Source organism: Diadema antillarum, unplaced genomic scaffold (assembly GCF_040938485.1).
Source record: "Diadema antillarum isolate AM-2024a unplaced genomic scaffold, OU_Dant_1.0 seq00000121_RagTag, whole genome shotgun sequence".
Lineage (NCBI taxonomy): Eukaryota > Metazoa > Echinodermata > Echinoidea > Diadematoida > Diadematidae > Diadema > Diadema antillarum.
Window position 1 is genome coordinate 139,158 of NW_027271201.1, and position 23,577 is coordinate 162,734.

Consider the following 23,577-nt stretch of genomic DNA (forward strand, 5'->3'; position numbering starts at 1 on the left):
ATGGGAGTTTATCAAACAATGACGTCACTCCCTCGTATGTGGCCAATAATCAAGGTTACGTCAAATATCAGTGTGAACACGATGAATTTCCGTCGCTTTGTTCTTTTTTTAAATAATTTTGTTTAATTGTTTTGACTCCAGGTTTTAACGCCAACTTGAAAATGGGAATGGTAGCTATATCCCTTTGAGAGCAGAATTCAGGTTGAAAAGCTTTCTATACCTTTTTTTTCTCCTCGCAACCATTCAAAGTACTAATCACAAAGCAATCTGTGGTTCCTATTCTTTTGAGGTCAGATCGGGGACAACCCTGTCACTACCTTGTATGAATGAGGCACATCGGTTTCTATATTATACTATGGATTGACAATGTCAGCACAACATCGGAGGGCATGCCAGTAAATCCAACGAATTATAAGGTGAATGGAAGCTGCGTCTGGCCTTCCCTGCCTGTACACTTGAACCCTTTAATTGGTTCCTCAGTCTCTTCATAGCAGAATGGAGTTACCACCCTCGTTAGTGGCGATGATAGGGTCATTTAGGCCTAACCCGTGCACTGGAATGCAATTACAGCTCCAATAAGCAGTTTCTGCACTGTACTGCAATTCATGGAGCTTTTTGTTCCTATAGTCTCGTAACTAACCATTTTATTCACCTGTTTCCCCTCTATAAGTTCCTCGGGTACATTTTCTCACGAGTAGTTGTTGCTAGGAAGTGCAAGCCTCCGTCAAGCTTTGTGGTCGTTAAGCAACTTTTGTGAATAAAGTATGCGTAGAATTTGAATACATCTGAATACATCGCTGAAACGGTCCATTTTGCTTATGTTTTGGCGTGCTTCCTTTATTTATCATCACCAACTGGTCTTATCCGATGCTGGTATTCATGTTTTCATTTTGGTCTTGAGGTGAAAGCTGTATTGATGGAAAGACCGATTTGGAAATGCTTTATTCTGGAGGTGACAAGTTCATATCCGGTACTAAGTTATGGTAGCATGTCAGCTTTACTTTATTTTACTTTACATGTCCCTTACTTTTTTAATTTAATAACTTTATTTTACTTCATTACTTTATATCTTGTTCAGTTAGATTAGCTCCGATGGGTTGAGCTTTTTTTTTCTGTAAATTTCGATTATTTGCGATATGATTCAGTAAAAGTTAGCCGTCATCTGTGATAGGTTTTCCCCTTGAAATTGCTGCAATTTTTCATGTTGATACTGGACTGATCACCCCTATACGGTTCAAGCGTTTCAAGAGAGCAATGTAGATGTGTTTGAAATTACCTATGGGACTGCCCATGCATTAATGTCCATCATGGTAAAACCATTTTCATGAATTCCACGTCGGGGAAAGCGAACATACTAAGAAATACAGCATTCGAGCATTCAATAATAGCAATGAGTAAAGTAGTCTAACTGCAACAAAGATTGAAAGCTTTCCAATCGTGTCGTCTGAAAGAGAAGAAGCCATTTCGGTCGAGGCCGAACTTCAAGGGCTGGACAACATAGATTACTATTGCTGCAGTCACTGCAATGAAAATCTGGCTCATTTTATGTCACGCGGCAATTCCTATGTCATATGAATTCTCATATCAAATAATTATGATTACTCATCTAAGCCACACAAGGCAAAGCGTTAAAGGACAAGTTCACCTTCATAAACATAAGGATTGAGAGAATGCAACAATATTAGTAAAACACTTCAGTGAAAGTTTGAGGAAAATTGGACAATCGATGCAAAAGTTATGAATTTCTAAATTTTTTGTGTTGGAACCGCTGGATGAGGAGACTACTACAGCTTGTGAGTCATATGCGTACAACAGTATAAAGAAAATGTAAAAGAAAATTCAACAAATTTTCACTTTTTTCGCATAATAAAAGAGCACTTGACTTGCCTCTTTCTAAAGGCAGGGGGAATAATATTACCCATAACATTTGTCGGTAACGAGTCAGGGGAATGTATACTTTTTTTCAAAAGATGGAATTTTGTGAAATTCTCTTTATATTTTCCTTATATTGTTGTACGCATGTGACATCTAAGTTATTCATACACTGCAGTAGTCTTCTCATCCAGCGGTTACTGCACAAAAACTTCAAAAATTCATAACTTTTGAACGGATTGTCTGATTTTCCTCAAACTTTCAATGATGTGTTCTACTAATATTGCTACTTTCTCTCAATCCTTATGTTTATGAAGGTGAACTTGTCCTTTACCGAAAACTGCGTTACGATACAATGCTACCGCCCTCTAGCCATCGGAAATCTAGGTTTCGGTTGCACGCGGCCCACACGAGCGACTTTTACTTTCAATTAGCTTTGGGCTTATGCACAATCTTTGCTGCTTTGAGCCGCGAAAGAATCAACTCGCCTGCGTTCATCAACAAAGTATGATCGGTTCTTCCTATATTAGATATCTAAAATGTGTGGTCGTACTTCGCACTCAAAAGTCGGGTTTGTTTACACAAGGAAATGCATACAGTGATTTAAGCAGACGGTCGGTGCCATTATTATGTGCTCCGAGCTAGCTCTCCCCGCCCGCGCGAAAACTCCGCTGCTGGGGTGATAATGTAGCTCTGTGCCGTCGGCGACTGTGGGAATTCTCTTCTCTTGGAGTTGCTGTCCATGTGACAAGTGCTCCTTCTGCTGTTTTGGTGACACATATGGTGATAACGTGGTGGAATCTTACGTCTGTTTCTTGTGCGTTAAAGATGTGAGTTCCGTCTGTCTGCAGGCTGTTGGCAACAAGAAAGACAGACAGCATTCTGTGGAAAGCCACACGTGTTTATGGTATGTCACAGGAGCGGGGTGGCGGGATCAAGCACCGAAGCACCGGCGACAATTTCGCCGTGTGTCCCACTCGCGATTTCCCACCGTGGCGCTATTATGCCACTGCCTGCGCTCCTCCCTACACTTCGCAAACTCGGCTCGGGGTTACGACTGATCAAGACACCTGCATCGCAAGCCATTGGAGTCCTCCTTTACCTGTCCTCGTTCCTGGTTCTCGTGCTCGGTCCAGTACCGATAGTCCGTGGTGCCCCGCTTTCACCTGGCTGGGTCTCGTGGCGGTACCCTAGCCCTCGTAGTAACCCCGACGGCTGTGGTTGGACCAACGTTGTGCAATGGGTTGGAGATAGTACTAGGAATATATCATGGATATGTGATCCAGACCACATCCTTGAATATCATGAAGGTAACGTTTCTATCATTGCATTTTTTCTTGTAGTTACCATTCTACTATAAGCGACTTTCTAACTTCTTTTTAATCAATTGCTCAAAGTCGACATGATTTCATTGATTATCTCAAGACACTAGTCTACATGATGGGTTATAGAACATTGCACCCAGTCCTGATTTGCATGCCAAGAAGTTAAATCCCAGAGTTTTAGAGTGTTCTTTAAGAGCGGGAAATCGTCACAGACAGTTACCTTGATGTTGATAGCAGATCTGCCCGTTGTCACATTATCATGATGAAATCGCAGACATGAGTGAGGGTGAGGAAACTACAAAATGAGTTGAATTGATCGATGAAATATTGTGAAATTAATTTTGCTGTCTTTCAAACAATGACGTATGACTTAACTACTGAGTAAGTAGTTTGCCATGACGTCACTACTGAGTTTAAGAGCTTAAGTCTCTAAAGAAAATCTTGGAATCCAGGGGCGGATCCAGGAATTCGTAAAGGGAGGGGGAGGACCGGGGGGGGGGGTGGCTTAAATTTCATGTGCCACTTCCGGGTTTCATCTGCTGACGACCAAAAAAGAAATAAAATAAAATAAATAAATAAAGGAGGGGATTTCCCTGGATCCGCCACTGGAATTTGAAACTCGTTTTTTCCCCCTCAGCATGCCGCTGAGATTTTTTATATACCAACCGAAATTCGTTTGTAATAATTACGTCTAATCCTCTTCTACACGCTTGACCGCATAACCTTCCAAGTTGACGATTTGAAACGCGATATTTTTTTTTTCTCTCTCTCTCCTGAAATAGCCAGATGCCTTAGTAGTTCCATGAATATTCTTTTTTTGTAACGATAAACTTCATTAAATCATTTGTTCATCATGACCTGAAAGCTGACAGTCTGGATTATTGAAAAGTTAGTAGAATCAGCAATGTTCGGAGACTTTAACTTACTTCGTGATTGACGAGCCATCAATATAGGTCACAACAACAACAACAACGACGACGACGACAACAACAACAAACGAAATTGGAAAAAAAAAACTACGAAGCATTTATCATGTTTATTCCTTCTTTAGATTTAATCTGACACTATCGGTCATACCATTCAGCGAGGTATCGTACTCCCAGAGTCCATTCTCAAAATCTTCGAAAGTTTTCAAAGTATATTCACGGAAGCTTCCGCATTCTTTGAGTAACAAATAGAACTGACTATCCCAAGTACCTTACATACTAGTAATACACACCTGCCAAGAAGGTTTTTGTATTTTGTTTCATTCCTCTTTTCCCATTTTTTTTTCATATTTCAATCCTGTGGTCACATTATTCATAGAGATGAAAATCGTGTAACGTCATCTTCAAGCTTCGAGTCGCTGATCTTTGAATGTCTTTCCTTTCTTTGAGACAGATATCTTGACTCTTTCATGATCATTACCGTGTAACTACGATGTAACCACAATTGTAAACAATTTGTACACAGCCTTCACATACACAAAACGATCAAGTGATCCTGACAAACATTTCAGTAAGTTCAATCTCGTCCTTTATTACTCCTATATTGTTTCTGTACCTGCATGCACTGAAATATATAAAGTCTGAAATGATTAAGTTTATGTGGTTGTTTCTGCGCGCAATAAGACATGAATGCACATGAATTGCGCATTCGTACATGTTAGCGTACAATGTAACAGTCAGCAACTTGCTTCCGTATACATAACGCCATTGCAACGTTCTCGGCGATTTATTTATAACGATGGCGCCGTTTCATATGTACAGCGAGTGTTTCGTAATCACGAATTTGCAGAGCTGAATTGAGCTTGTTTGTCTTGATCAGCTAGGGCAGTTTGTTTATCGTCGATGTCTCAGTAAATTGATCTCGCCAGCATGTGGTTTCATTCACATGACTCAATCGCGTAATGGTCCTTGCTGTCTTAAACCGCGGTGCAATTTCCAATATTAACTACAGAGACATCGTTGTCTTGTAATACCATCACCTTTCGATTTTATGTCACGTCTTATTTACCGTGTTATCACGTCTCTCTTCACAGGTTACGTCGTACGTCTACTCGAGTATCCATATTAATGATTAATGTGTTTTAAGTAGAAACACCATTGTTGAAGTAGCTGGGTGTGAACCAAGGGTTATCAGAACTGCGTCTGTACAGTGTGTTCAGTGTAAACGTATCACCCCCAAACACACACACATACACACACACACACACACACACACACACACTCACACACACACACAGACACACACACACACACTCACACACACACACAGACACACACACACACACTCACACATACTTCAGACAATGTGCATGTTCCACTCAATTTGTCGGAAGAAAGCAGACAATATATTATATACGTTCAAGTCTCTTGGGCCAGTGATCTCAAAATGCCAAACACACAATGTACAATGAAGTTGACGATGCTATAATGACGGAGTTAATGATCATATTTGTATTCCACCGTAGCGTGCTCGTTTCATTGGGGTCCAATACTACTTGATATCTATCTATATATACCCATCTATCTATCTATCTATCTATCTGCCTATACATACATTCATACGAGCATTTAGACCTTTTTATGGTACACAGCACGCTTAATACAATTTAACACACTGCTTCTTTTTTATTCTGAGATATTTTCTCATTTGAAAAAAATCATAACATGACGGAATCAACGAACTCAGACGATATGGAGAGGAACACACACAAACACAAAGATACACTCAAAGACGACAAAATCAATGGAAATATGTATCCTCAGTGTATCCTTAAAGGGGATAAGGATTCAGATTTTCTAGTAGAGAATAAAGGAAGATCGTGCTCACACACATACACACACTATGTAGTAGTACGTATACAAACTTATACATAATTATGTAAACATAATTTACAGACTTACGTGCAATTATGTCAAAATCATCAGTTCATGTATTTTCGTTAAGATAACGATTTGCAGTGAATAATACAACAACCAATATAAAGCCATTTGATATTAAACCACTGTTTACCATCTGGGGCAGTGATTAAAGAATATGTTCGAGTTATCACATTTGATGCATATAGTTCAGTTGTATCACAAAGCATCCTACCATATAGAAATTTTGCAATAAAGTCTATAAAAACATAAGGAGATATCACTAACTTTCTCAATAAAACATAACTGCAGTCAGTTTATTCGATAAACTGTCAAGTTTCTTAAAACTATTGTTCACATTTTGTATTAACAATACTTAACATTGAACATATATTTTTACATTGGTGGTTTCTATCCCTAACTCACATCTTAGAACTATTTTAAAGCACTAAAGCTGGGTTTCTGCAACCATAGTGAAATAATAGTGCCTTTACAGAGGCATATTTCCAGATGAAACAAAAACGCAGCATTAGTGCTATGCGACTTAGGGATAGGAACAACCACTGTAAAAATTTGAATCCATATAATCGGTGTTTAGAATATTGAAATACACAAAATGCGGACAATAGTTATAATAAAATGTTTAGAGACTAAACCGTCTACAGTTATGGTTTAATGACAAAAATACTGATATCCTCCTTATATTCTAAGCTTTATTGTGAAATTTTTATATGGTAGGGTGTTTTGTGATATAACAGACCTACTTGCACCAAATGTGATATCTTGAAAAATTTTTGAATTACTGCCCCCAAAGGTATACCTCTCTAAAAAACAAGAGTGAATACAAAAAAGAGTGAATTTAGAGTGAAATTGGAGTGAATTTTGAGTGAAAATGTTCATTTTCACTCGTTTTGGAGTGACCTCAGGGATCACTCCAAAATCTTCGAGTGAGCCCTGAGGTCTCTCCAAAATGAGTGAAAATGAACATTTTCACCCCAATTTCACTCTAAATTCACTCTTTTTTGTATTCACTCTTTTAAGAGTGAATATTTTCACTCGATTTTTTTAAAGAGTAAACCGGACCTTTAATGTACGTGGGGAAAACGTCACGTTTGGAGCATTCACCTTCCTTCTCCATGTCAGCTGATTGATTTGACGGAGATGGCTACATCTTCATACAAAAACTAATTCGTCGATAAATCGTCCCTTTGTCTTTTAATGAATTCCCTTAAAACACCAATCGATTTTCTTGTCCTCCAGAACGTGCGGACCGCTGGGGAGATGATCGTGTCCTTGTCTTCAAGATTGATGTAATCTCAATTACCGAAAATTATCCGTACCGAGGCAGTTCCATACCAACAAATTCTATAATATTTTTGAAATGTCCTTGTTTTCCCATTAGTTCTTAAATCAATTTCCTTAATTACATTTGCATTGTGGCTACACGCTGTTTGCGCCGTGTTTATTGATTACTCGTCGTCAAAGGGTTTGAGATGACTTAGCCGAGCAGTATATCTATGTTATTAGCTTCTCATCACATTTACGCCTGCCAATCAACGATTTAACTATGTATTATTGAGAGTGGCCCTGTATTCACACACACACACACACACACACACACACACACACACACACAACATGCAAAAAGTCTGCAGCTTTATTTGTAGTGGAGTAGTTAAAAAGAGGGTTCAACACGCGAACACACTATACGTATACACCCGTATTTGTTCACATCGGCAATAACTAATAAACTGACTGCGTTACTTGACTTCCAGTCACAATTTACTGATGGAAATTATCATACAATATTACTCTTAACGGTACAGTTTACCATTGGGAACAGTGATTCTAAGAATGTTCGAGTATTTGATGCGTAGGGCCTATGTGTAGATCAGTTGTATCACATAACATCCTACCATATAAAAAAAAGATTACGATAAAGCCTAAAATATAAGGAGATATCACCATTTTTGTCAATAGATTATAACTGTCGACGGTTTAGCCTAGAAATATTTTTATCATTTATTGTTCACATTTTGTATATTCAACAGTACTTGGTATTGAACATATTGAATCAAATTTTTACATTGGTTGTTTCTATATCCTAAGCTCACATTTTAGAACTATTTAGAAGTACTATTAAAGCTAGGTGTTTGTTTCATCTGCAAGTGGTAAATAATGCCTTTAACTATATAGCAGTATGGATATCAGCCATTCAAAAAACAGAAATGATAGTGACAGGCAAGAAACATTAGTGAGTATGCCAGATAAAGAAAATGTTTATCACAAATTTAATGATACACCAGTCATAGTATATTAATCAAATTTTAATGCGTGATATAGCATAAACTCTGCTGTAACCATTTTGGGGTTTCATTATATACGTTCGAAACTTTCGATCGTTTCTTTAAAAGTCCTAGGCCTATATATGAAGGGAATAGGATTTCATTTATATCAGGGGTCAAGTGCATGGCATTTGTAAATTAGCCGGAAGAGATAGAGAATACGAGTGTAATGACATTAAATAAATTGTACTCAATTAGTAGTTTGCTGCATTGCACCTAATATTAGAATACCTTTTTTTTTCAAGTGGAAGTTCTTCCCCCCCCCCAAAAAAAAAAAACCCACCAAACAAACAAACAAAAGCAACAAACAAACCAAGATGCAGCGACGTTAGGCTATACACTCAGTTAACATTTAAGAACTATCGGGTCATTTTTCCAAAGATGTGAAATTTTAAGATTTTGGCTAAGATCCATGTACTGCAATCTTTAAGTGGAACTCTCAGAATTTTTTTGTCACAATAGTACTTTAAATATAAAGAAAACATAGTACCAAAGGACTTCAACGTAGCTCCTCCAGAATGCATGGAAATGATACATGCTACGATTGTCATAAATGTCTCACTGCAGGATAAGGAATATGTACTCATTTTTAGATGAATATCGCTGTGCGTTCACTCAATATGATTAAAATCATGTTCAGAGACACTTCAGCTTCAAAAGGATAAAAGAAAGTACAAAATAACTAACCACACTTTCTACACTTGCTTGTTGCTATATTGTCAGATCAAGAGGATGACTATGATTTCTAGGTCGATCGACTTTCCTAATGACCGTGATATGCCAGTTTTATTGCACACTAAACTCCGTCTTAATGTACTCATTTCGGTCTTCTAATGTACTTCTGGAGTAAGCACCAGCCGCGGCTTGTCAGTCGAAGCTACGACATAATAAGGTCGAAAAGACAGGACATCTGCCCACACAGTCTTTCAAAGACATTTTTAAAGTACTTGTTTTGGAGCAGACGCCCGCCGTCTCTTCTCCCTGTTTCATTCGATCTGTCCTTTTTATTCTCTGTCTATGGTTGACACAAAGTATATTTTTTGAATAATATTCTGATAGCTGATTTACTCAACAATGTTAGCTAATCAATGCTCTGGCTTCATTTGTGATTAATTCATAATCTTGACTAGAAACACAGTCATCATGTTCCAAGGCGTCAACCTCATACACCATCGTATATTCGAGGGTCCAGTATTGACAATATTGTTACCGACAGGAACAATTTTGCACATGCTAATTAATACACAAAAGTATAAGATTTTCTTTATATAATCAGGCAATCAATATAATTGCTTATGAAGATAAACATGACGTGCAATGTTCCCCTATTTTCCTCTTCTGTTAGTGTAATGTTTAAAGATTTCCACCCAGGACAATATAAAAAAATGAAGGCCTGCCATCTTTCACATCATCTTAGAATTTAAAATGGCATGAGCTCTTTACCTCTTATTAGACTTATAACGTCAGATATACATGCCAATGAAAAAAGAACAAGCAAATATGAGTGTCTTGGCTAAGTCCGTAAAATTGTCAATCCGTGAATAATATGTAATAATTCCAGAAGTGTTTGAATATTGCGTCATAAGTTTGCATTTTTGTAAACGTATGTTTCTTCATTGATGGATGACCCTTTTTATCCATGCGTGGTTCCATGACATTTGCTCCTGCAACAATTGCTCCAAAGAAATATCTGCACGCTAAGCCAAACATAAATTCTACCCACAAATTTGATCTTTACCCTAATCTTAATCCTCACATCAAACTAAACCTAAAACTCGAGTATCACAACCCTAACCCTATAAGTCCTTGGAGAAAATGGGACCGGGGCAATATTGTCGCAGGAGCAAATGTCGTGTCACCTCTCTGATAAAAATTATGTCATGAGTGTCGGATTCGTCTGCATAAGATGTAGAAGACTTGGGAAGGTGTACATAATTCCCGAAGAAAATAGTTCAGTGTTTCATTATCAGTGTCATAGCTTGTCCTAGGGGAGAATGTGAGTATTAATATGCTTAGTCCATCTTGACAATGATTTAATTTTCTGGACATAATGTCAACATTCTCGTGCACTGCGAGTCAACGGCGTATTGGACACGTTGTAGGGTATATTGGGGCATTGGGAGGTTGATGTACGCGTCTGTTCTGAGCAAAGCTAAACTTTTGCTATACATTTTTACGAGAAGTTTTTTCCTTTAAACTATACGTCATTGTCCCATCACTTGCTGTTATTACATAGGAAGGTTACAATGCATCGCCCCACGCCCCGAGAGACACCGGGGCAATGATGATGTTCTTATGATTATGTCATAGTCCCACATAATTGACATCGGCGTATCCTTTTTTCCCCCGCTCCACTATCCTCGTCAAGGCGGAATGTAGAAGGTCAAATTGATTGCCTTCAAGCCTAGCTGTCCGATCTCGCCGAGCGATGTTTATCATCAGTTGACGATTAACTCCTGTAGCTTTCGATAAGTCTACCCGAGCCTTATCGGAATGTGTGAAGGGACAAATATAAACCTCAACCTTATATCGACCCATCAGTGTGTTATTGACTGCCTGCTAGTATTTCCGCGTGTGATACTATCAAAGTATGTGAATAACTCGTTGTTCGCTTACGTAAGGCATGTGCCATATTTGATTGAAACTTAAAGACCTACACTGTGCTGTCATTAATACTGAAGTTTATTGGGGTTTTTGTAGATTTTTTTTCCACTATTGGAAAATATTTTAGATCATTTAATGTGTCAACATCATAAAAAAAGCCCACACTGTCGATCAACTCTACATGCGACCTTAGCTATTATATAAACCAGAGCTTGATTAATATCTTCTTATAACGATAATCCTTACCCAACTCCGGGGGATACCCACTTCCCGCATGACCGTGGTAGGGGAGAGCATCTCCCACCTTTATGGTGTGCATAATTTTGATCTCAAAAAATATACGCTGTTACCTGAAACAAAAAAGAAAATAAAAGGAACCAAATAAGACTAGTCGACCTAAAAGTTGTATGATATGTTATCATCAGCTTTTCGCAAAGCTAAAGCTCATCCGAAGCGCTTTCAATCAGGATCATTCTTTGCAGCCATCTGCCTTCAGCAGAGACTGGTACCATTTCTCCACTGTACAAGCCATCAATTCCTCCCCCCCCCCCCAAAAAAAAAAAAAAAAAAAAAAAGATATATGAGAGAAACAACCTCTCCAAGAAAGCTCTGATGGTGTCCATGGTTGTTTTGAGGTTGCAAATGTGATACTACTCTAGTCATTCGAAGAATGTATTGAGCAAAACGGAGGTAGCGGAGCCTTTAGAGTTTCAAAAGCTGCAGGTGCGTCCAGGTTAATTATTGATTTACAGAAAAAGTTGGCCTTTGATCGATTGGTCGTGAGGGAGCTTCGAGGGCAAAGTTCTGGCATACAGAAACCTGATGCTTAAAAGTTGCTGAAAAAAGACTAGGCGGAAATTAGAGTTTCTAAGTTCATCACGTTACATAATCGACGGCCGTAATACATACGATATAGTGGACACGTATATAGTGCACGTCTATACCGGCCTATAGCACTCCATTGTCAAGTTTGCGCTGTGAAGGAATGTGGAACGCTGTTCACTGCTGTTAACCTCTTCCGTGCGAGAATCTGAAATCCCCATAGACTCTGTACATGCAGGGTTTACCCACGATATGGTATTCAAAGGGCTCATTTGCCTGTTTCTTAATTTCACACCTCAGGAGACGGATTTATGTAATGCTCTTCTGAAATGGAGAGCTCGATTTGTTCCGGCTTCACAGTGTTTCGGGAAGCCCGTTTTATTGTCACATTTCTTTCTTTCTTCTTTCTTTCTTTCTTGTTTTGAAATCAGATGACAAGCATAATTAGCGCTGTACCACGTGACTGGCTGTATATCAACTGGATGGATAGGTATACATTGTAGGCCAGCCGACCGTCGCGACGGGTAGAATTGATGAATTACGGGCCCGCCGATCATCTGATCGTCTGTGCTTATGCCAAGATAAACACATTCCAGAAGGCCATCATCATTGCGCCGGATCTTTTATCACACGACTGGCCTTCCCCGAGCTAAAGTTTAGTCATGTTTTATCTGTCTTGAGATCGTAGAACATCTTTCTGTGCTTGTGTATTCGGGTCGTCGATTTGCTTGTTGAGTGACTCATCAGATGGCTGGGCTGTTGTAGAGAGGATGTGTTTTCAAATTCTGAGATTCAGTGGCTTCTACATGCAGGGAAACGCACACACGGACACACACACACACACACACATACACACACACACATACACACACACACACACACACACACACACACACACACACACACACACATCCTCTCACATGCACACGCGCACGCACAATTCACACATACATGTATAAACAAACCAACACTCTACAAGGCGCCTTATTATCGTTCGTCTTCCGTCACCTAGCCTGTACACATATATACTGAACGATCCTCAGATCCTGGTGTGATATATATATAACACACATTGATTATCATGTATAACTTGTACATGTCCCGTCATGTATTAGGATATTTTGACATATGATTCAATGATGTTAATGACATACTTTGTAAATATATCTATCTCTGTCTCGATTAAAATACGAAGACGAATGGTACATAGCAATCTAAGAATATTATTGTATAATCTTTTGCCTTTATTTATAGGTGGTATAGGCTCGAACTTTTTATTCAGTTTATGGTAAACATAGTACAATGCCTCGTCTGTAGTGTATTCAAATCACAAATCTTTTCTATTGCTTTTAAATGAATCGTCTTGTCACCTGAAACGGTCTATTGTGCGGAATCACGCTGGCGTAACGATGCGCGAGACCATCTCGGAGCCCGATCTTTTGTGATCGCACAGGGTCAAAACATGAGAACAACTTCGGAAGAACAAAGTGTATGGTATAGTGACTGATTCAGGCAGTGACAGAGAAGATCCCATCGCCCAACTTTGTTCATGTTTGTTTATTCGTTTATTTATTTTCTAAATGAGAATATTCCAATTTTCTGCCTCTGTTGCTTTACCTTTCATTTCCTAGAATGGTATCAGCGAATTGTTCTTCGGAAATATGTTCCAGGTGTTGCGAAAGAGAGAGAGAGAGAGAGAAAAAAAAAGAAATAATATGCAGTCTGGAATATGTACCATAGTCCTCAGTTTTCCCTGCTGGTATTATGATCGATTTGATTTTAAAGGATATAACACTGATTAAACGAATACACACACGCACACTCTTAAATAGATACAGACAGACATGTGTAACACTGTATGAATGTTTGTATATTATTATATGAATAAAAGTATGTACATTAAATAATATGATTATATGAGTGTGTTCTGCGCTTGTGCAGAGTGTATACAGGGAGGTGTGAGGCACACCTCCCTGGTGTATACGTATGTCTTCCTTCACGACATCGACAACATTTCCAGGGATGGTATACCGACAGAAACCTCAACAAAGTCAGTCATCTTTAATCGAACAGATTGCCGTCCAATCATCCGGCGTAAATGTAAAGCAATGTATTCCTTTAAAATTCCTACAACTTGTTTGTATGTGGTTATTGCTATAAACGACTGTTCCGCAAGTCAGTTATCTATCTCACACCCGTTTTCCGTGACCGCATAGTTGTTATGCTGGTCAGGTTATCAGCCCTAACCGCGAGATCATTATTGTACTAAAGGCATGAATATAAATCGGCAGATAAATTCCGGTCACCCACGCGGAAAATTCAATTTACACTTTGTAAATGATGACATCGATTCTCACGATTCTTGGTATGCTTCGTGTCAAGATATTTTTTTTTTTATAAAAAAAAAATCCACTACATTTATCTCCATGTCTTCGGGGCTGTTTGCGAGATGTCGTTGACGTGATAGCAACGACTTCCGTCCGTGATTTCGCGAGGAGCAAACAAAAACGCCGACATATCCCAATCCCAAGCCCAATCACGTAAATATTCTATTGATATTGATGATTAGCTAGCTTTTTGTTTCTCCTGTTTGTGCATTTTCCCCACTTTCTCTCGGGAGTGGGATTTCGATTTTGGGGGGATTTTCCCCTTTCAAGAAGAACTATAGCCAGCAGCTTTCAAGCGCAACGTTGACGTCACAAAACGACTGAGGTTTCACCTTTTGTAAAATCTTTGTACAAATGTATATCAACAGAGAGGGCGATATGACACTGGGGCTCAGTGACGTAATAATACAGCTTTAAAGATTCACTATTTTTATCGCACCAATCGATATTACATTGTTTAAGCATAGTCGGCATCAATGGTGCGATACATTACCAGTTACGTGTAATGGAAGTAAACATATGCATATGTATGTTGCACGTTTCCGACACAGATTGGAAGTGCTGAAATGTGATTTTCTGCATTGAAATTAGATTTTCATGGTCAGCATTATAGGAGTCAGTACAAATTACAAATATTTCGGAGTCTCCAACAAAATATTACATGGTCTCTTTAATGTTTTTTGTTTTTTGTTCATTGTTTCTATTTTTATTGCTGAAGCCTATTATTGTGCAGTAACGTTACATGGCTCTGCTGTAAAGTAGGCTCTCGGTCCTGAATCAGACTGCCTGTGAATTTTAAAAGAAGACAAAAGAAATGAATAAATAAAGTATATATATATATATATATATATATATATATATATATATATATATAATCAGACAAGATATCAAAAGAAGTTCATTCAACCATCCCACCATACATGAAATCAAACAGAAGAAAGTGTTAGCCGAGAATCTGGAAGGAAAACAAACAGGTGCGATGTATGGAGATGGAAGAAGACTCGCCGACGGCGGAGGAGTGAAGATTATCGTTGGCGGGTTGGAGAGAAAAGAGGTCACGGGTGCAGTGAATCTCTGGGGGATAAAGCTAGAGTAGAAATAATACAGTCTCGACGGGTAAACAGCGGAATCTCAAAAGCTTGTACTTGAGCGTATATCTAATAGGATGCTGTAGTACACTTATAAGCCTTGAACATGCAGTTGTCTTTGAATATTGTACATGTGTCACTTTGTGGGGATGTGTGCGTGTGTGTGTGTGTGGGGGGGGGTCGTCAAGATGCCTCTGTTAAGAAAACATTGTTTGGCATTTTTTTAGATTTTTTATTGGGGGGGGGTATCTTGAAACGGGATGAGTGAAGTAAGCACTCATCGTCATTAAATATTTCTAAGACTTACTATTTCTCTCTAAAACTGATTGACATAATGCCCGTTATTGACATAAATAAACACCGATTATTCAGTGTTTTAGTAGTAGTCACGATGAAAAATTATGGGCACATAACTTACTTGTTCGGGTTGGACTCGAACCAACAACCTTCTGATAGCTAGACATCAGGGCCTGGCGTCATATCCATTAATTTCAATAAGATTAAACTTGGTCCAAAAGTGATATTGGCAACTTACTAGCTGTGATATTGTGATCCTCATCATTTTCTCTCGTTATTTACAATGGCAGACCGTGTATAAGCTAAAGATCCATCACGATTTATCATGATTATTATTGTATACCAATGTCCAGCATAACTGTGCATATAGTGTACAGATTTTTGTTTTTTGTTGGGTTTTTTTTTCTTGAACGTCGCGACTGATGTTGAAGATTACGTAACCATAGAAAGATCTGATGGTGGTATAGGGAGACATTGTGTGTTCTTTTTTTCAGTTATGCAGATGTGTGTATCGATGTGTGCTTGTGCGCATGCGTGGCAGAAGCATACCAGGAAGAATAGATGATTACGTAATGGGGTGAATATGATATATGGTAGGTGGCTGTATAATTGTGGATAATTCATTTAGGGTTATGGGTTAAAAGCTACCTAATAGATTCAGAAGGGGCAGGGGGAATTTGTAATGGGAGAGGGGGAGGGGGTATGGGCTTGTTAGGTGCTGTTTAAAAAATAAAACACACACACATGCTCCATGTGTCTTTATTTTTGGGAAGACTATATGGAAAGTCTCGTAAAATCTTCAGTTTGGACCTTAAATCCTCGGGCATTAATATTGATTGAAATCAAACAGTGGGCGATGTTCGAACGTCTGAGACCATCGCTCAATTCGAATGCATGGTGAGGTGCTATGTGACGTGTATTTTAAGATGTATTGCATGTCGTTTGCTAACGCTGATCACGTACAGAGCTTGTTATCATGATTGTTAATCATGTTGGGAAGAGAATGTAGTTAAAGCCAAAACATAATACTCAGACGTGCTCAAAATCCATCTTCCAACATTTGGAATTTGTTTGAAATAATATTATCGGAGAGCTCTGTCATAGAAACTTGTCTGGCTGAGGCGATTTGCCGAGATTATGAGTTGTTTTGCAGTATTTTTAGATCAAGAGAGAAATAATAAAAGTCGGTATACCGACTTTTATTCCAGAAGCGCCCTCCCCGTTCAGTAGTTGGTATGTAGAACAGTGCTAATACGTGGTGATCGAATCGTGTGTTCAAGTAGAGGGATTGAACTGCATGCAGACTCGCTCGCGATGGGAAGCGCTGTTGCCCGATATAATGATCGATGTAATCGAATATGAAATATCACGTATAGCAACCACGATCGGGTAAGCTCTGAGATAGTGAAACTTCCGGCCAAACCTCTTAGCCAATATTTCGCATTTTCGTCATTGCCTAACTGAAATTGCGTTATGATTATAGTATTATGATGTTTAACACTTTTCTTATGCGTAATGTGTAGGGCCTAAATTTTAGAGCAAATATCGACAGTTATGCATGCATGGCATATACGAAAACTATGATTTGACTTTAAATCCACGGGCTCCATGCACGCCCCAGATTACCGAAGGACTTTTCAGTGCTTCTGCCCGTCTACCTCTACAGTGCGTATCAAAAAAAAAAGGTAATCCAACTTTGGAGGGCTACTATCTTATGATTATCAGCTATGGAGAGTGTAATGTTGGTTGAGAGGAAAGGGGAACTCTTCCTCTTTCCATTGATACCTATTTATGTTGACAAATGTCATGCATGACTGAGCACATGAACTTTAAAGACAACAATGACAAATTGCACGTTTTCCAAGTTTGCATGTTACTGTGAAGGAACAATGCATATCTCACTGCATGGATGAGATCTGTCAATGGAGGTGGTCGAATCATCAGGCCAGCCTGCATGACTGCAGGTTCGTGTTATGGGTTTCTTCTAACCATTTATGGTTCATAGCCTACAACATGACCACGTTGTTGTAAACTTGGTCCTTCCCATAAAGGCTAAACCATTATCCATTTTTCTCTCTTCACATTTAAGACATGGTTTGTCGCTGCCAGCTATGTGTTGAATATGAACAGAGAAAATGGGTTGTGTGGGTTGACCTCTGTGGGAGTGACTTTTAGTTATCCAACAGGTGGCCATCTTATAGGTTATGAACCAAAAGATTAGGAAAAAACCCTAAACACGAACCCTAAACACAAATCTACATTCGTACAGGCTGGCCTTTTTGGCCACTTTCATTGACAGATCTCATCCATGCAGTGAGACATGCATTGTTCCTTCACAATAACACACAAACTTGGAAAAAGTGTAATTTGTCATTGTTGTCTTTAAAGTTCATGTGCTCAGTCATGCATGGCATTCATCAACATAAATAGGTATCAATGGAAAGAGGAAGAGTTCCCCTTTCCTCACAACTAACAGTGTGCTCTCAATAGCTGATAATTATGAAATAGTAGCCCTCCAAAGTTGGATTACCTTTTTTTGATACGCACTGTATAGATGTACTCGGATTATTCTCACCGCAACACACCACTCAATCACGCATGCAATCATTCTGTATGAAACTTGAACCAGATTGATTCGTTTGTTTTCCCACGATCACCCAGTCTGGTTTAGGATTAAGTCTCGCTCCAAGGAGTTCAGTTTGCTTTGACAATTCTATAGAAGCTTTCTTTTCCCTGTGCCTCTCTTGACCAACATCAATCACCCAGAACTGATGGGAGTCTGTACTAAGATACCGAGTTGGCTTTGTCGCGCAAACTTCACACACAAGAGCGCACGATAGGCCCCTATACCCGTTGAACATTGTATTCAACTGCAATAACACTAACAAGGTTGGTAGGCAGCTGTGGCATTCAAAAATTGTCACGATGTAAGGGTTTGTCGTCGAGTCGCAGTGGAGTATATAGTCAACTCGCGCTGCATTTCACGCAAACTTACCAAAAGTGATTGCCTTTTGTTTTAATTCGGGTTATTTGTGAACTTGGATTGTCTATAGCTTTACTTTAATTTTGTGTGTCTTAAGTTTTTTGTTTGCTTGCTTTGGGGTCATCTCACGAGACCGACACCCACGAATCATACAGCCCACGAGTTCGACAGTGGAAAAACAAGTCCATGAGTCATACACCCCACGAGTCAATTAGATAGCCCGTGAGTTCGACACTAGGTAAAAACAACCTATGACGTGTATAAGTTCGACATTACAACACGAGGCTTAAAGGCATAATTTACCATATGCAGATGAAACAAAAACCCAGCATTAGTGCTTTAAAATATTTCTCAAAATGTGAGTTAGGGATGGAAACAACCACTGTAAAAATTTGAATCCATATAATTGATGTTAATTATTTTTGAATACACGAAATGTGAACAATAGTTATAATAAAAATGTTTCCAGACTAAACCGTCTACAGTTATACTGATATCTCCTTATATTTTGAGCTTTATTGCGGAAATTTTATGTGGTAGGAAGTTTTGTGACACAACAGACCTACACATAAGAATCAAATGTGATATCTTGAAAAAAAAAGTTAAATCACTGATCCCAAAGGTAAACAGGACCTTTAATGTGTCGGTCTCGTGGGCCTTCGCCTAGGGTCGAACTCATGGGCTGTATGACATGTTGGTTTTATGACTCAAGGGCTGTATGACTCGTGGGCTGTATGACTCATGGGTTTCGAACTCGTGACATGCACTCCTTGCCTGCTTCTTTGACAAGAGTAGATGCAACTTAAATGGGTGGGAATACTTAGAACTGTCTATGAACAGCTGAGTGGACTATTTACGAGTTATGACTATAGACTCCATGATTGGTACTAAATCATGGTCCTAAATCACGACAGAGAGCGAGTCGTCAAGCTGCTTCCGCTTTCTGCTATCTCTCCTGTACGGAGTGAGCCATCTCCGCTCCTCTGATTGACGTCTGTTTGGAGTTTGGCATTTTACTGGGCACACGAGGTCGGTCGCCCCCGGTTGTAATCGACATTCGAAGAAGAGACTAAGGAGAGGAGTAAGTTCTTCTCAGGATTTTTAGGTACAGATGGGAAGGCTCTGTGTATTTGTACACGAACGAGACTATCATTGATTATCAAACAAAGTGATTTTGACTCTTGCTAGTATCTATGTATTATTTACAAAAACGGACATAGATGCAAAGAGCTGCATGCCAACTAGTAAACTTTAGCAAGATTTGTTTAGTAAGTTTTTCTTGAATCAAAATAAGAACGCATGGTTTGCAAATTGAAAAATAAATTTGATTTGTTTTGTTTATGTAGCAAATACAGTTTCTCAAGCTTGAAATCGAAATAAATTTTGATCGTGTGTTCATTTGTTTTTTCTTTGCTAATGACTACATTACATGCGTGCATCAATATGTCGTTTGATCTGCAAAGGTTGAGAGCCCTATATATACTGTGCACTTCAATGTGTGTAGACAAAGCTACCCCTTCAGTTCAAATTCTAATTCGCGTTGACATATCAAAAGTCGCCAGTTATACATAGAGTTAAATGACACTGAAAAGTAACAGAAATGTAATGGTCTGATTTTTTTCGAAAGCGGATGAAATAATGGACATTATGCATATTTTGCTCATGCCACAACGCGAACATGACTGCGTGACGTTTAAGGATTGATTGTCTTTCTGTTCATGCACTGTTACCAAGCGACTGTTACCCGTGCGTGCAGTGCATAGCGTTACTATTTCATAGGAAGCTGACTGCCACTTCACTACAAGTATAATATGTTTGCTTTTCTCATTTGGTACATATCCTTTCACTGCTTACATATTTCCAACCATGAGATCTGTCATGAATACGTATAGATTTATCACATTCATTCGATTTCTTTATCTGTACATCCTGAATGTATGGTAATTAGTTTATATCTATAAATGCATTTTTCGTCGTAATTAAAACGGAATTCTGGAAGTCATTGAACAAATTCATATTATCGTGAGCTACGTACATAGATTTGTGCATGAATTGCAGTTTTAGATATTGTTTTAGCACGATGTTAAAAGGAATTTTTTTGTGTGTAATTCCCAAACAATATATAATCTTCTCTTAAAAGTGTATGTGTTTTTTTAATGAATTCTACTTATAGAAAATTCTCCTCATTTTGGTTTTTAAATCTAACTTTAAATTCATCAACACCGAGCCATAGCTTTACTTATGAAATTGTTGGCTTTTAAAATGGAAAAAAATCTAGATTGTTTGTGGAGATGCTTACGTCATTACAGGCAATAGGAGCTTTCCCTTCACTGCATCACTGGCTATTGAACCAAATCTTGATTATTAGATCAAAGTGTAATATTGTACTAACTCGAGTCCTGTCCGCAAATCAAATCAGCGATTTACAGCCTTGTGGAGCGCCTGGTTAGCTGGGCCGGGGAATTGGCTGCGAAATTATGGGTGCTGTCGCGAGTTGAACGCACTTTCGGTTTTAGGAGCGCGGTTACACCTGTCTTGCGAAACGCGCTCGCTCGCCTGCAAGCAAGCGAGCCTGCAAGAAATGGTGATGACGTCACAACTTTCGAGCGCTCCGCGGTAACGTGAGAGGAAAAAGGTATTTCACAGGAGATCAGAGCAATATACTTTGTTATTCCGCGGTATATTCCGTCATATTTGCCCCTCTGTTATAACTTCTCTCCTCGTCTCTTTGCCGCCCTGTTCTGTCTTTCATCCTGCGGCATGTAAACGTGACGGCCCCCTGGGAACAGCGGGAGTAGAAATAGCTGTTACTAAGCACACCGGTAGGGAGTGATTTGGGCTCAATTGGAGGTGTGGTATTTTGAGGTGTGAGATCGCTGTGTCAGGTATTTCCGCAAGAAGAGTAGAAATATATTTAAAGGTAGCATCTTTTCTCATGCTGTCCCGCTAGTTTTTCGTCATCTTTCTTCTTCCTTTGGATACCTTTACGTATCAAGATAATGGTACACTTGTATAAAAATTACAAGTGAAAAATCTATAAGCTGACCAAAAACTGTACATGTTTTAGTCACTATTAGTCTAGAAAAAAAAATCACCGCCCCCTTCATATGGACAAAAGGAACCGTGAATCTACTCATGTTTCACGACGTTCCGGTGATATCTGCAAAAATACATTCATGTATGTTTTGATTGAAAAGAAATGACAAATTGCATGCGGTATATTGTGAATACAATTTTAAGGAAATCTGCATGCAATCGTATAGCCGCAGAGTTTTCACTTTTATTTGCGACTGTTTACAAGATTTTGCAAACTAGTCCTGCACCTTGATTGCCAGAAGAAAGTAGACATGCAATGGTCGTTTGCTCGTCAATCTGTTTCTTTAAGAAGAAAACATCCCCCCTAAAAAAGATAAAAATAAATAAAAACACCCGAACCCTAATGATTATGAAGGAAGGGGTTTCTCCTATAAGGTAAACAGTACTATGAGTCGGTTTGTGAGCGCTGGACAGAAAAAGCCCAATCTAAGATAAAGAGTCTTTTAACATCTTCCCAAGATAGCATCCTTGTGTCGATGGTGACTCTCCCTACCCAAAGATGTTGCGAATACCTCATGAAGCCCATGGGCTGGCAAACTAACTTATAGATAAAAACAATACATGAAACAGTCTTCAATTTCATAGCTGCGGTAAATAGTGTTTGGCGCACACTGCTGTTTACTCGGTGCTTAAACAGTCGTTGACGATAATGTTAGAATTCGGAATGGCGCCATAAACAGACCAAAAAGCGTTCCACATTTGATTTTTGTTTTGTTTTAAGAAAAGACATTATCTTAGTATCTCTAGCGTGAAAAGTGTTAGTCAAGCATAGAGGATAAATGGATATCGACTATTAGCAAACATTGCAGAAAGGATAAAAAAAAAGTAATGGAGCTAAAACTGCTGAAGAGAATTTCGCCTAGTATGAGTTTGCGGTATACATAATCACCATACCGACCTATATATTCTCCTTTTTGTTTTTTCACCCAAAGCAAATCGCAATACAGAATAACGTACTGATGGTCCTCACGATGAATGCTTTCCCGATTGAGATCCCCCTTGTAATAGTAGTATGTGGGTATTGAAACTCCTCTGAAACCGCCTTCAGTATCTTCTCATATTGTCACATCATACGTCTCACACAACTCGACGCTTGTAAAAATCTCTTCTTTAAAGAAAAAGGGTCTGTCTGTCCAAGTAGAATATGTAATTTTAATAACGTCTATTGTATCGACACAGCGTGGCTATCAGAGAAGTTGTAAATGGAATCGGTGGACTGAGCGCGAGCATGTTGTCATCTGGTGTAAGTGGAAAAGATGTGTTCTTCACGGTTACGAAAAGGTGGCTACATACGGACATCTGGCTGTCTGATGTCAGTGATAAAACAATGGTCGAGTGAAGGTTAATCAGGGAGTTTTTAGTTCGATTCCTACTATGTGAATGCATTCTTTCACGAGCAGTATGTTCCAAATTGGACCCAGGTGTACTATATTGAATACGTGTCAGTCAAGGGCTGGCAGTGTGAATGGCAAAGCCCCATAGGCAAAATCCATTACACAGTTATTAATACGGCAGCCGAGGACGGCTAGTAACGTATTCGTATTGTTACGTAATATTCATAATCGATAGCTTCACATCTGTTGTTGCCCTGAATGGTATCTAAATTTATCCCATGTAGGCCTATTAGACATGCACGATTGTTTCCCCTCATTTATCTTAAAGGTACTGTATATGGACAATTGGATCAGTCCATGTATTCAAATTCAGGGTAGTTTGGCCATCGCATGAGAGTAAGTGACGAGATATGGCATTCACCTGTTTTCATTAAATACCTTTGATACATGACTTTGTTTGAAGAACAATTTTATGGTGTGTTGTATTTGGTAAGCCTCTTGCAAGCCTTCTGATTGTTTCAATCTATAAATAATGATTGTTAATGTAAATTGTTTTTAAACGTGTGCGTTAGACTTCAGAA

The 23,577-nt window shown here is 38.9% G+C and overlaps 1 protein-coding gene across 1 annotated transcript in view; it reads left to right on the forward strand.

Moving 5' to 3' along the window:
* Positions 1-2,354: 2,354 nt before the first annotated feature.
* Positions 2,355-23,577, forward strand: part of LOC139727157 (uncharacterized) — an 82,246-nt gene continuing 61,023 nt past the window's right edge. Inside the window, exon 1 of the mRNA XM_071638132.1 lies at positions 2,355-3,182. Within this exon, the coding sequence (XP_071494233.1) occupies positions 2,777-3,182 (406 nt within the window). The 5' untranslated portion in view covers positions 2,355-2,776. The remainder of the gene's footprint in view (positions 3,183-23,577) is intronic.